Source organism: Muntiacus reevesi, chromosome 13 (genome assembly GCF_963930625.1).
Source record: "Muntiacus reevesi chromosome 13, mMunRee1.1, whole genome shotgun sequence".
In the NCBI taxonomy this organism is placed as follows: Eukaryota; Metazoa; Chordata; class Mammalia; order Artiodactyla; family Cervidae; genus Muntiacus; species Muntiacus reevesi.
Genome location: NC_089261.1, coordinates 54,117,933 through 54,131,433, shown reverse-complemented (window position 1 = coordinate 54,131,433; position 13,501 = coordinate 54,117,933). Strand labels below are relative to the sequence as shown.

Sequence of the window (13,501 nt, the reverse complement as noted above, 5' to 3'; positions counted from 1 at the left end):
GCTAAGTTGCTTTGGTCGTGTCCGACTCTGTGCGACCCTACGGACTGCAGCCCGCCAGGCTCCCCTGTCCATCGGATTCTCCAGGCAAAAATGCTGGAGTGCGTTGCTATTTCCTTCTCCGAATTAGATGATGACAGTTGAGCCCACGCCCAGGAAAAGGAAGCACTAAAACTCTGGGCCGCTCCTGCTGTTTGTCTGGCAGCTGGGTCATCTGTGTCCTGGTCACGGGAGCTTTTCCAGGATACACGATAATTACACAGCAGCGATGGCTCAAAAGTGGAGTGCCTTTGGGAGAAAAATAGATGGTCGGCTGACATCATTTTGCAAAAAGAGGCATCAGAGTAAACTGTTGTTGTTATTTAGTCGCTGCAGTTGTGTCCAACTCTTTGTGACCCCACATGGACTATAGCCTGCCAGGCTCCTCTATCCATGGGATTCTCCTGGCACGAATACTGGAGTGGGCTGCCATGCCCTCCTCCAGGGGATGAACTCTCATCTCCTGCTTGGCAGGTGGCTTCTTTACCACTGAGCTACCTGGAAAGCCCCAGAGTAAACATAGACTTGCCCTCCAGTAGCGGGGTCTCTTTGTAGACTTTACCCATATAAAATGTGCTCTATTAACTTCTCTCTCCCGAGTCTCAGAGCCTCCTGGGTGTCATAGATCTGATACTTAGGGCAGCACTTACCTCTGAGGAGGGCTCTCAGCTGGGCTTTCAACACTCTCTCCCCTATCACCCCAGCTTCTCCATTTCTCCCTGCCCAGCCCCCCGCACATACATACACATACATACCCTCAGAAGCAGTTACACTCCAAGCTACCTGGAGAGAATCTTCTGGCTTCTCTGGGACACTGGCTGCATCTTCCAAAATGAAGCAAAGATCTAGGAATTGTCTGAAAACCCATATTGGTGCACATATCTCATTTGGACAGATTAGGTCCTCTAGCAGATTTTGTGCATCGCTCAGACTGCTCAAATAATTCATCAAGCCCCCTTTGTGCCATCTTTAGACACCCTAAGTGCCAAAATTCTTAGTGACTATTTCTATTGGTATAAATGGACACCTTCAATGTCTCTGTTTACCATGCACAATAAGTAGCCTAAAGTACAGGGAGAAATATCTCAGAATCCAATCAATTTTTTACAAGCATTGGCCCTAGAAATTCATTATGAACATTGAAAATGAATAAGGTTGAGGTCCAGATGAAAAGAACCACGCCATTTCCATTTTCAGTCTTTTCAAGCAGATATCATATATCAAAAAGGTGCAGCAGTGGGGTAAACAACACAGGTAGTGTAACTGAGCACTAAGTTTAAAATAAGTGCTTTAAAATAGCAAATTATACCTTACAGGAAGAAAAGATGTTTCCTTGTGTCCTGAAAGTGGGTGATGGGTAATTTAAAACTCTACCGATATCCAAAATTTACCTATTTTTAACATGCTGAACTGAAGTTTGAAAAAAACTGTCCAGTTTCAAAGCCCAATTCTTCACTGTCAGGCTCTGTGATGTCTCTCTTTTTTAAATGGTCTCTTAATATAAATAAATAATAGGCATATTGTAAGGAGGTAAATAACTGAGGAAAGAGGCTACCGAATAGTAAATATGTTAAAAGCTTCACAGCTAAAAGAGCCTGGTATTAGGTCAGCAAAAGATAGATCCGCCTTACAGTAAAGAAAAAAATCCAAAAATAGGCCCCAGTATGTCTGAGAATTTAGGAAAAAAACAAATTGCATCCTACCTGTTTCCTCTCTGCCCATCATGTTAAACGCAGTGTTGCTATTGAACTACGTTCAGATAGCTCAAGATTTAAATGTAAAAAGTAGAACTACATTTAAAGTATAGCTGAAAGAAATTTTAGATGAATATTTCTATCATCTTTGGTGGAGAAGAGCTTCCTACGCAGAGAATCAAAACTAGAAGTCATAAGGGAATATATTGATGAAATTTGACTACTAAAAAGAGTAAAATTGGTCTAAATCTGAGCATGCATGAGTGCTGAGTCACTTCAGTCGTGTCCAACTCTGTGCGACCCCATGGACTGTAGCCTGCCAGGCTTCTCTGTCCATGGGATTCTCCAAAATCTGAGCATACCAAGTCTTATATAAATAACCCCGAGACCTCATCTTAAAAAGAAAAATAGTCTCATTCTGGAACTTTGAATAGACTCACTTGAAAAATATAAATTAAAAAAAAAAATCAAGTGAAAACTTATGATCTATCACTGATTAAATATCTACAAAGTGGCTACAGTACTGGAATGAACTTCACCAGGCCAGATTAGTCCAGTATGCAGAGAAGATCATATTTCTATAAGAGGAAAAACCTGCCAGAAGCTTTAATTCCTCACAAAACCTCAGACCACATACAGCCATTAGCCAGAGTAAACATGACGAGAGAACAAGCATCAGAATTGTCAGTAAATTCTGCAAAGTTGAAATCTAAGCCATCAGTTTCAGTAATTCCCAGAAATAATGGCCAAATCTAAACATTGTGTAGTTTTGTGATTTTTGCAGTTGAGGCAGTGCAAAGGTTTTAGGAATTTAAAAAATCATATAATTGATGTCTCATACATAGACACGTTTGTATCTAGCTAGCTTTTAAAAGTACTCATTTGGCCTAAGTGAAATACCATCAAGGAATTTAGGATGGAAAAACTGCCTAGAGATCAAGGTCAAGGGAAAGTCCTAAATAGCTTCTAAGAAACTTGCAACACCCTAAACAAATATAATCTGGTAATTCTGTCTCACTGCCTGACCTCAGTGCATGGATAAGGCCAGCTGTAAGCAGCTGAAGGGCTGTTTAATTCTGTCCAGAACCTACATCCTAATTGCAAGTTTGCAGTTTAATTTGCAGTGACCTCAAGTAGTAGGGCACTTGCTTGTGGAAATGGGGCCCATGAAGAACATTGTCGGATGAATTGGAGTTGAGGTGCTCCCTGAAAATTAACCTAGGGGTTGTTATTCTCATCTGAGCCGCTAGTGGCAAGTTGAGTTGGCTCATTTGGAGCTGATATTATATCCTTACCAAAGACCCCTTACAGAGGCCTCTGAACTCCTCACCAAGAGGCTGTGCCTCAGAGTGTCATAAAGAGAAGGGAAAATGACCCAGATATCTCAGACTGAAGAAAAGTACCACTTTTGCTTCAAACTGTCCAATAACAGGGGCTCCGCAGTAAGAGTATTTGAGAGTGGAGAGCACACCGTCCTGGAATGATCGGTACAGTCTCTCTACTCTCTTTGCTTGGCATGAGGATACACATGCTGTTTACATTGAATTAGGTAAAAAAAAAAAAGAAAAGAAAAGCCAAAGATAATTCTGAGACTGTTATTTTATGTTGGCAGGTCATACTAGAGCTTGTTAAGAAAACTTCTTTAGCAGAAACAGAGTCACAGATATAGAAAACAAACTTGTGGTTTCAAAGGGGAGAAAGAAGTGGGCAGGGACAAATTAGGGGTGTGGGATTAACTAATTATTATGTATGAAACACATAAACAACAAAGACACATAGTGTAACACAGGGAATTATAACCATTATCTTGTTAATAACTCAAAATGGAATATAAGCTACAAAAATTCTGACTCACTGTGCTATGTACCTAAAATTAATATAATATTATAAATCAACTATACTTTAATAAAAAGAAAAATCTGCTTTGTGATTGCTTTGGATACTGTAGGAGAATCCTGTCTTGGAAATGATTAATAGAAGTCTGTAACTGAGAGCTCCTCATGTCTGTGAAGGGGAAGGAGAGAACTCACAGACAGATGGTGTAAAATTGGGTATTTTATCCTTTGCCATGGGACACAAAGTGCCTTTTCCCCTCTGTGGAGGGATTGTGAAATGCAACATAGAACTGTAAACTGGGCTGGTTGGGAGGGTCCATCTTTCCTCGATCAGGGCCAACAACACCTTTGGGAGCTAGAAAGGAGCAGGATCATGACCTCGCTGGTACCAAAAACATGAGTTTGTTTTAGGCTCTTTTCTCATATATAAGACAGCAGCATCCCACAGTAGCTGAAGAAAGGAAAATTCAACTCCACTTCTGGCTGTTAGATCTGAGAATTAGACCTGGCTATTTGGTGTGGCACAGACTCATTGAAAGAGGTATCATGATTTGGTGCGTGTTATTTTGTTCAGACACTTTACTGTGACCTTCTCTTTCTCTCATCCCCTTACACTTGTCCTCTCACAACAGGTGTGGAAGACATCGTGGCAATAATGATTCCTGAGCCCAAAGGGAGGGAGATAGTAAGCCTGCTGGAGAGAAACATCACTGTGACAATGTACATCACCATTGGGACCCGGAACTTGCAGAAATACGTGAGCCGTACCTCGGTTGTGTTTGTATCCATCTCCTTCATCGTCCTCATGATCATTTCCCTTGCCTGGCTGGTCTTCTATTATATCCAGAGGTTTCGATATGCAAATGCCAGGGACAGGAACCAGGTGAGTAGCAGAAAGTTATAAAAGAAAAAACTTAAAAAATTATTACCAAAGTAAGACTTTATTGTATAAACTTTGGAGCTCACAGAAAATACCATGACCAAAACCAGACGTACCTACGATGCCCCTACTCAAGATAAACACTGTTAGCATTTGCTGCAGAGGTTTTCAGATCTTTTCCAGGCATACATATTTTAATGTCTTGCTAACATTGTTCTGTAACATGGAGATACTTTCTCCCACATTCCTGTTGCTCATTTGTGGGACAGTTATTTACTGTTTAGACAGTGGCTCAGTTGGTGAAGAATCAACCTACAATGCAGGAGACTGGGGTTCGATCCCTGAGTTGGGAAGATCCCCTGGAGAAGGAAATGGCAACCCACTCCAGTATTCATGCCTGGGAAATCCCATGGACAGAGGAGCATGGCTGGCTGTAGTCCATGGGGTTGCAAGAATCAGACATGACTTGGCAACTAAACCACCAGACACAAAATAAAGGGGGGGAAGAGGACAGGAGCTAAGATTATGCCAATTGTATCAACATAATGTGGAAAGAGCCAGAATTTCCTCCTTGAGAACAGAAAGAAACAAAACTAGATAAATAAAAATATTTTAAAAGCAATAAATTTTGGAACAGGTAAAGGATACTCTTAGTATAAAATGCAAAAGGTATAACCCATATCTTCCTCATTGCAGACAGATTTCTTTGATATTTGAGCTGCCTGAGAAGCCCGACATGGTATACAATGAAAAGTAATTACATTCCCATGTCTGTCCCTCAGTTATGCAGTTTTTCTCTCTGGAATATCTTCTCACACAAGGAATCTTATGTGCTTATAAACACCTGTGTGTGTGTTTAAACAAATAAGAGCACATATAAATCTGTACCAATATTTCTCACTTCATCCTAGAGATTAATTCCTATCAACACTCAATCCAAGCTGTCTTCTCATTTCTAATGACTATATAGGCAGACCTTGGAGATACTGTGAGTTTGATCCCTGACTGCTGCAATGAAGCAAATATCTCAGTAAAGCAAGTCGACAGGAATTTTTTGGTTTCCCAATGCACATAAAATTATGTTTATGCTATACTGTAGTCATAACATTATATCCAAAAAAGTGTACGTACCTTAATTTTAAATACTGCCTAAAATGCTAACCATTATCTGAATCTTCAGCACATCATAATCTTTTTGCAATAATAACATCAAAGGTTACTGATCACATATCACCATGACAAATATAGAAATAATAAACTCTTGCAGTATTGTGAGAATTTCCAAAATATAACCCAGAGATACAAAGAGCAAATGCTGTCAGAAAAATGGCACTGATAGACTTGCTCAATGCAGGGTTGCCACAAGCCCTCAATTTATAAAATACACAATATCTGTGAAGCACAGTAAAATGAGGTATGCCTGTATAATGTTTTATTTTCTGCATATACTATATTTATTTAGCCAGCTCCTATCGATGAATGTGCTTTCCCTTACCAAAAAACAAAACGAAGCGCGCACACACACAAACATGCATGTGACACAGCCCATTTGTGAGTGTATCTGTATGGTAAATTCTGGAAGTTTTATAGCTAGGGCAATGGTAGGTGTATTTGTAAACTAATGTGCTGTGCTTAGCCGCTCAGTCATGTCCGACTCTTTGCGACCCCATGGACTGTAGCCCACCAGGCTCCTCTGTCCATGGCATTCTCCAGGCAAGGATACTGGACTGGGTTGCCATTCCCTTCTCCAGGGGATCTTCCCAACCCAGGGATCGAATCCAGGTCTCCCACATTGTAGGAGCACTCTTTACCATCTGAGCCACCAGGAAAGCCTTTAAACTATAATAGTTACTGCCAAATTGTCTGCCAGAAAGGTTGAACCCATTTATACGTGAACCAGAAATATAGTAATACTGATACTAATATAAACAACATTCATGCAGTAGTATATTAGCACTGCTTATACTAACATATGGGGCTTCCCTGGTGGCTCAGTGATGAAGAATCCGCCTGCCAGTGAAGGAGATGCGGGTTTGATCCCAGGGCCAGGAAGATCCCCTGGAGCAGGAAATGCAAGTCATTTCCGTATTCTTGCCTGAAAAATCCCATGGCCAAGGAGCCTGGTGAGCTACAGTGCATGGGGCCACAAAGAGTCGGACACGACTTAGGGACTAAACAACAAATACGAACACATACAACGATATACTAATAACAGACACTGTTTCCAGTATCCTCACCATATAAATGTTACGGCTTTTTTCATTGTTTGTGATTTAATAAGATAAAAATGGTATCACATGTTTCTGATCCAAGTTCCATTATATAGAAAAAGTTAGTTTTTTTTCGATAAAGTATCTGCTTATATTATTAGACCACTTTTCGGTTGAGTTGTTGGTCACATTGACTGATGTGTATAAGCTCTTTACTGGTCAGAGTGGTTAACTTTGGGACTGCTACAGATTCCGTGTTTTTCCTCTAAACTTATCATTGTTTCTGATGTATCTTTGGGGTTTGGGGCCATGCAGAAATTTGAGGTTATTACATATCTGAATCTACCGATTTTTTATAGCTCCCAAGTTTTGTGTAATAAGATCTTCCATAGTCCAAGATTATAGAAAAACAGTATCTCATCCACTGCTTTTTTTTTTCACTTTCACAATTGAAACTCTAATCTACAGAGAACTTATTTTGATTTAAAGAATCAAGTATAGAGCCAACATTTTTTTTTTTCAGATTGCCTACTGGTTTTTGTCACTGGTGTTTATTGAATAATTAATCTTTTCCTTCTCATATGCAGAACTTCCCCCATTTAGCATATATTAAAGCTTCATATGTATTTGATTCTGTTTCTATGCACTATAAAATGTAGCTTTAATCTGTCTCTTCACATTCTGATACCATACTATTTTGAATATTTTAGCACCATAATATGCCTCATATCTGTTCATGCTAATCTTCTTTTATTGCTCTGTCTTCATTTTTTTCATGTGTATCTTTATATGAAGTTAGAATTTCTTTAAGCTGGTTTTTTAATTTATAGAATAATTTAGAAGGAATCTATAACCTAATGGTGTTGAATCTTCCTATCTAAGAATGATATATGTTTTCCCTTTATTCAGCTATTCTTTTTATTCCCTAATAGCATTTTAAATATCCTCATTTAATCTTGCACATAAGAAATGTCTATTCCTAGTTCAGTGTGTTGCAATTATAAATGAAACCTTTTTAATATGGGAAGGATTTTGATTTTTTTTATTTTGCACATTATTATAGTTTAGTAATTTATGCATTCAATAATTTATTATTTAAAATTTATTATCTTAATATTAACAGTGATATTATGTAGTATATATTAAATACGGGCATGTTATATGAGCTCTCTGTATATTTACATACATAATCTTCTTAGTAACCTTATAGTGGATAATTTTATTGTCCACATTTTACAGAGAAGGAAATAGAAAGTTTAAATAAATAACCCAAGGTCACACAGCTAGTTATTATTTAATAGACAGCAAATGAACCAATATCACAGCTTCAGAACATATGCTCTTAACCAGTACATTATAGTGTTTGTAATTGTTTGAATCAGTTTACCAGAATTACACTAATAATATGGAGTCAATTGATCATTTATTACTTCTTTCAAATTTTCAACCTTTTTCCCTCTGTTGTCTGACTTCACTGACTTGTGCGTCTAGAGCCAACTAAAGTATTAGTGGTAATAGTGAGCATACTACTCTTCATTCAGTATTTATGGGAGCATTCTGAATTTAATGGATTGTTTTTATCATTTCTCAATTTTATTCTTTCCCCTTGCAGTCTTCTAGGTCGAGATATATATTTAACATGTTATGTAAATGTAAACATAGTCCTCTTTCATTCAGAGTTTTAATCGGGAATCTATTTTTAATTTTAACAAATGCCTTTCAACAGCGATAGTTCTGACTTTTCTCTTTTGATCTTTTAATGTTAATTGTAGTTTAAATTAATGGATTTCCCAATATTGAGCCGTCTTGAATTTCCAGCACATAGCTACCTTCTAATGTGTGCTGAATTGTTTCGTGCCTACCTTATTTAGCACATTATTTACCTGTTACCTTGATATTCACATGTGGAATTTGCCTGCAGCTTGCTTTTTAGATGTGTATTTGTTTATGAGACTGCTGGGTCTTCGTTGCTTTGTGCAGACTCTCTAGTTGCAGTCAGCTGGGCGCTCCTCTGGTGCAGCGCTCTCACTGCACGCTTCTCTTTGTGGTGGCTTGTCTTGTTGTGGAGCACAGCTCTAGGAGCACTGGCTTCAGTGGTTGCAGCAGGCAAGCTCAATGGTTGCAACTCATGGGCTCTAGAGCGCTGGCTCAGTATCTGTAATGTCCAGGCTTAATTGCTTTGTGGCATAAGGGATCTTTCCGGACCAGGGATCGAACCCATGTACCCTGCATTGGCAGGCGGATTCTTATCCACTGCGCCACCAGAAAAGTCACAGTTTACATTTTATCATATTTAGGTAGCGGTGCTACTGATTTTATAAGAAGAATTTGGAAATTTTGCTCCATTTTCTGTAGTTGGGTTGTAGTGTCCAACATGGCAGTCGCTAACCATGTGTGACTATTTAAATTTAAATTAATTGTAATAAAATTAAATTTAAATTTGTGTTCCTCAGTCATACTAGCTACATTTCCAGTGGCTTCTGGATGGCAAGGCATAGATAGGACATTTTCATCATCATGGAAAGTCCTGTAGGATGGTCTAATTCTAGAACATTTTAAAGAGTGCTAGAATTACCTGATCCTTAACGTATTATAGGACTTCCCTGATAGTTGGTAAAGAATCTGCCTGCAATGCAGGAGACCCCGGTTCAATTCCTGGGTTGGGAAGACCCCCTAGAGAAGGGATAGACTACCCACTCCAGTATTCTTGGGCTTCCCTTGTGGCTCAACTGGTAAAGAATCCACCTGCAATGCAGGAGACCTGGGTTCAATCCATGGGTTGGGAAGGTCCAACTGGAGAAGGGAAAAACTACCCACTCCAGTATTCTGGCCTGGAGAATTCCATGAACTGTTCATAGGCCATGGGGTCACAAAGAGTCGGACACAACTGAGCGACTTTCACTTCCCTAACGTGTTTTAGATTTTTTGATAAGCCAATAAATTCAAAGTTGTTTTAGGAGGACAGCTCTTTGACTTTCTATTTATTTTATGAAAACTCATCTGTTTTAATTTTCTATAGAACCTGGAAAATTTTTTAAGCATTTTATTGCTTTTTCTGACTCTTAAAATGATGCATATTTGTTCTAAAAATTTTGGCAATAAGAAAAATACTAAAAGAAAACAAATCACCCATCACCCTACTGACTTGCTAACAATTACAAACATTACCTTCCAGACTTTTAATTCCATATGTATACATATATTCAGTAAATTGTTGTCATATGTGTGTTATGTATGCTTGTGATACAGATACACATGTTAGACATTTAAATTTGTGTGGGTTTTTTAAATTAAATGATGAGCATTTCCTCCCTCATTAAGTGATATCTAAAACATGATTTTGAGTAGCTACATAGTAGTCAGGTTCTACCACTTAACAAAAGTGAGCAAGTTACTTTATGCTTTAGTTTTCCAAACTAAACAGGAATATGCTTTCTTTTTTTAGTTATAGTGAGGATTAAATGGCTTACTGTGTCTTATATTTTAAGGTCCCTGAGCATAATTACTCACTTACAGAGCTCTCAATGAATGGTATCATTATTACCATCATATAAATTCTATAACCATTACATACAGTTCCAACTTTGATACTTTTACTAAAATTCTTGAATTTAAGTGGATGCATTACCAGTTAGACACAAGGCAGTGAAACTAGATATGGAACAAAAAATAGGTTCAGTTCCCACTGGTTCCTAAAGGTTACATTTGAAGAACCAGTACAAATATAAATCATTTATCACAAAGATACTTACCAGCTGATCCAACAATGATAGAGATGGTACCCCTATCTTTTTGAGTCTGGAGGTAATCCAAGCAGTCTTTGGGAAGTTGAGGCAAGGATGGAACGTTTAGTCTTGAATTAGTTGAGTAACTGTTTCCTATGCTAGCTCTCTTTGTGCAGGTAGGTATAGATCACATTTCTGTCTTGACATGCGCATACTCTGTGATATATGTGAAAAGTAAATTAGAATGGAAGGCATGAAGTGGATGAGGTTTAAGTTTTCACTCTGCTCCCTTTTTATTAGCTTTCCTTGAATTACAGGAAAGCTTGGTTTACTCTGTGAATTTGGATCATGCTGAAAGCACTATCTCTTGATCAAAATAGACATCATACTTTAGCCCTTTTATGAATGAAATAAGGATCTTTAATTTCCCTTAGACAAATATTTCTCTTTTGATGGGGAGTGCTTCGTTCCAGTCAACAGAAAGTTATAGCTACATAAGCTATAGCTTTAGTAAGCATCAGGTAAACTGAAGTCATGTATTTTTATTGACGCATTATTGGCCCTTCCAGAAGCAGTAACTCTCAGGTTAGGTGCTGACTCACAAGTCTAAAATGGACTATCAAAGGCATTAATGTTACATGGGTGAAGTATCTAGCCATTCCGGTATGTAATTGAGAGACTGAACTTGGGTCAGCCAGCAGCAACCTCAGCCTCTGCCCGGCTTGGTGCAAGCCACACTTAGAGGAAAGTCACCATCATCTTACATGATCATTAGCCCTTTCAGATCGTTTCATTGCTGCTTCCCATGGAGTAAGATTTGCTAGATGTTCTTTATGGTAGTAATGTCACTGCAGCGTCTTTAAGAAGAGGATGTGGAGGATTAGGGCCCCCACTTAAAACAGAGAGGGAGACTTGACTGGTGTGGCATGTTTCCTAAAGAAGCTGTACCAAGATGGCTAGTGTGTGATGATGGTTAAAGACACAGCTTTGTAGTCAGATAGGTCTGGACTGCAGTCTTTGCTCTGGCAGTTTCTAGTGGTGTGATCTTGTTTGGGTCGTTACCTCTCTGTGCCTAGATTTCCTCACATGTAAACTGGGAATGACCATAGGTCATCCCCACAGGCTTGATGCAAGGACCCAATGAAAAAAAATGCATGTAGATTATCAGAGAGTTGTTAACAAGATTGCATTTTTTGGAATACTAAAAGGTTTATTGCAGGGCCGGTCAAGGAGAATGGGTGGCTCATGCTCAAAAAAAACCCCAGCCTGGGTTGTCTTTAATGGGTAAAGCATCTCTTAGAAAATAATATTTCCCTCCCAAATTTAAATAGGCAAGTTCTTACATAACTCACATATACTTAAGTCTGGATAGGGGCTGTGTGTCCCAGGTGACACAGTTTAAAATAAAATGGAATTATTTTTCCAGAGTTATGGGGAAAGGAGGACATATCAATAGACTACAGAGAAAAAAAACCTGGCATTCTTGGAAAATACCTTCCCATGCAACAGTGTGTTTTAATTCACAATAACAGTGTGCACACTGTTTTTAGAAAAAGGCAAAAATAAAAGTGTTCATTTAAAAGTAAGTGTTCACCACCCCCGCTTCAGACTCTTTGTCAACTTCCCTCCCTCTAGCTCTCCCCAGAGGAAACAAGCCTTAGCACTTCCATTTCTATGCTTCCAGAAGTTTCTGTGTCTATAAATAAGAAAAGTTCCTTTCCACATTTATTGTTATACATACACAAGGACTCTGCCTTCACATGGCAGTACATTATAGTGGCATCAACAGGAAATACACGTGAACACAGATATGAGCCCACTTGGAGGGCTGTGCAGGAATCAGGATAACAGGTGATGGGTTTGGACTGGAGTGAGCGAGATGGAGAAGCCAGATGGGCATCAAATTAGGACAATATTTTGAAATTCTGTGGGTTTGATGTAGCATGTAAACCAGCTATCCTAGTTTACTCCTGCTCTCCTAGCCTGTGCTTCCCAGGTGGCACTAGTCATAAAGATCCCACTTGCCACTGCAGGATACGGAAGAGACAAAGGTTCAGTCCCTGGGTGGGGAAGATGCCCTGGAGGAGGACATGGCAACCACTCCAGTATTCTTGCCTGGAGAATCCCACGGACAGAGAGTCTAGTACGCGACAGTCCATGGGGTTGCAAAGAGTCAGACAGGACTGAAGCGACTTGGCACACAAGTGCATACTAACCTAATTATTAATAACCCCCCCATTTTCTTCTCACAAGTGTTCCAGTTTAGATAATAATCATATGGTTATATTATGATGTGTGAGGGAAACAGAAGAATCAAGGGTGCAATTAGGTCAGTTCCTGCAACATTAACTGAAATAGCAAAAAGCAGAAAAAGAGGTCCAGAGGGGCCAGAGAAACCAGAAACAGGGTGTGGAAATAATAAACTGCAGAAGCCAACACAACACTGTAAATCAACTATACTTTAATTTTTAAAAGCAAGCAGATACTAAATAAACATAAGAAAGAAGCCTATTAGATGGAGATGCCTGGTAGGTATTTGATATACAAGCTGAGAATTTAGGAGAGAAGAGTTGGAGGTGGTGTTATAAGAGTTATCTGTGTAGAGATGCCATTTAAATGGTCAGGACAGGGTGAGTGCCTCCTGGAAAAGGGCAGGCCAGAGAAGAGGCCCGAAGACAGCTGGGTATACACTTGCGCCCCAGTCTTTCTCCCTCCATCATATTACTTTGTGTATTTGTTTTATTTTCTTCCCAGTTCTTGTCACTGTTTGAAACCGTTTCCTCCTTGCCCTGTACCTTTCCCTGCCCTGCAGGCTCTCTTACGGAGTTGAAGCAAGGGTGCTGGTTAGCAGAGACCACGTCCAACCTCATGCTCCCTCTGGATCCAGTTCTCCGTGGCTCAGGGTCACTGCTCTGCTGTGGCTTTCACTCATATCGCTTATCTTTGATGAAGTTCTGTCCTCTTTTCTCCGGGGCCAGTCTGCTTGGGGACCTTGCCGTCAGCCAGCCTGTGGATGCCTGAGTCCAGCGTCTGTTCCAGGCTCCCTATCCAGAGCTCACTCGCTCCTGTACTCCATTCCTGAACAAGTCCTCTGGCCTGGGAGAGCCCATGAAAGCGTCCC

At 39.5% G+C, this 13,501-nt stretch overlaps 1 protein-coding gene across 1 annotated transcript in view; it reads left to right on the top strand.

Annotated features, from left to right (window-relative positions):
* Positions 1-13,501, top strand: part of RNF150 (ring finger protein 150) — a 262,831-nt gene that overhangs the window by 151,036 nt on the left and 98,294 nt on the right. Inside the window, exon 2 of the mRNA XM_065903883.1 lies at positions 4,198-4,448. Coding sequence (XP_065759955.1) covers positions 4,198-4,448 — 251 coding nt within the window. The remainder of the gene's footprint in view (positions 1-4,197; positions 4,449-13,501) is intronic.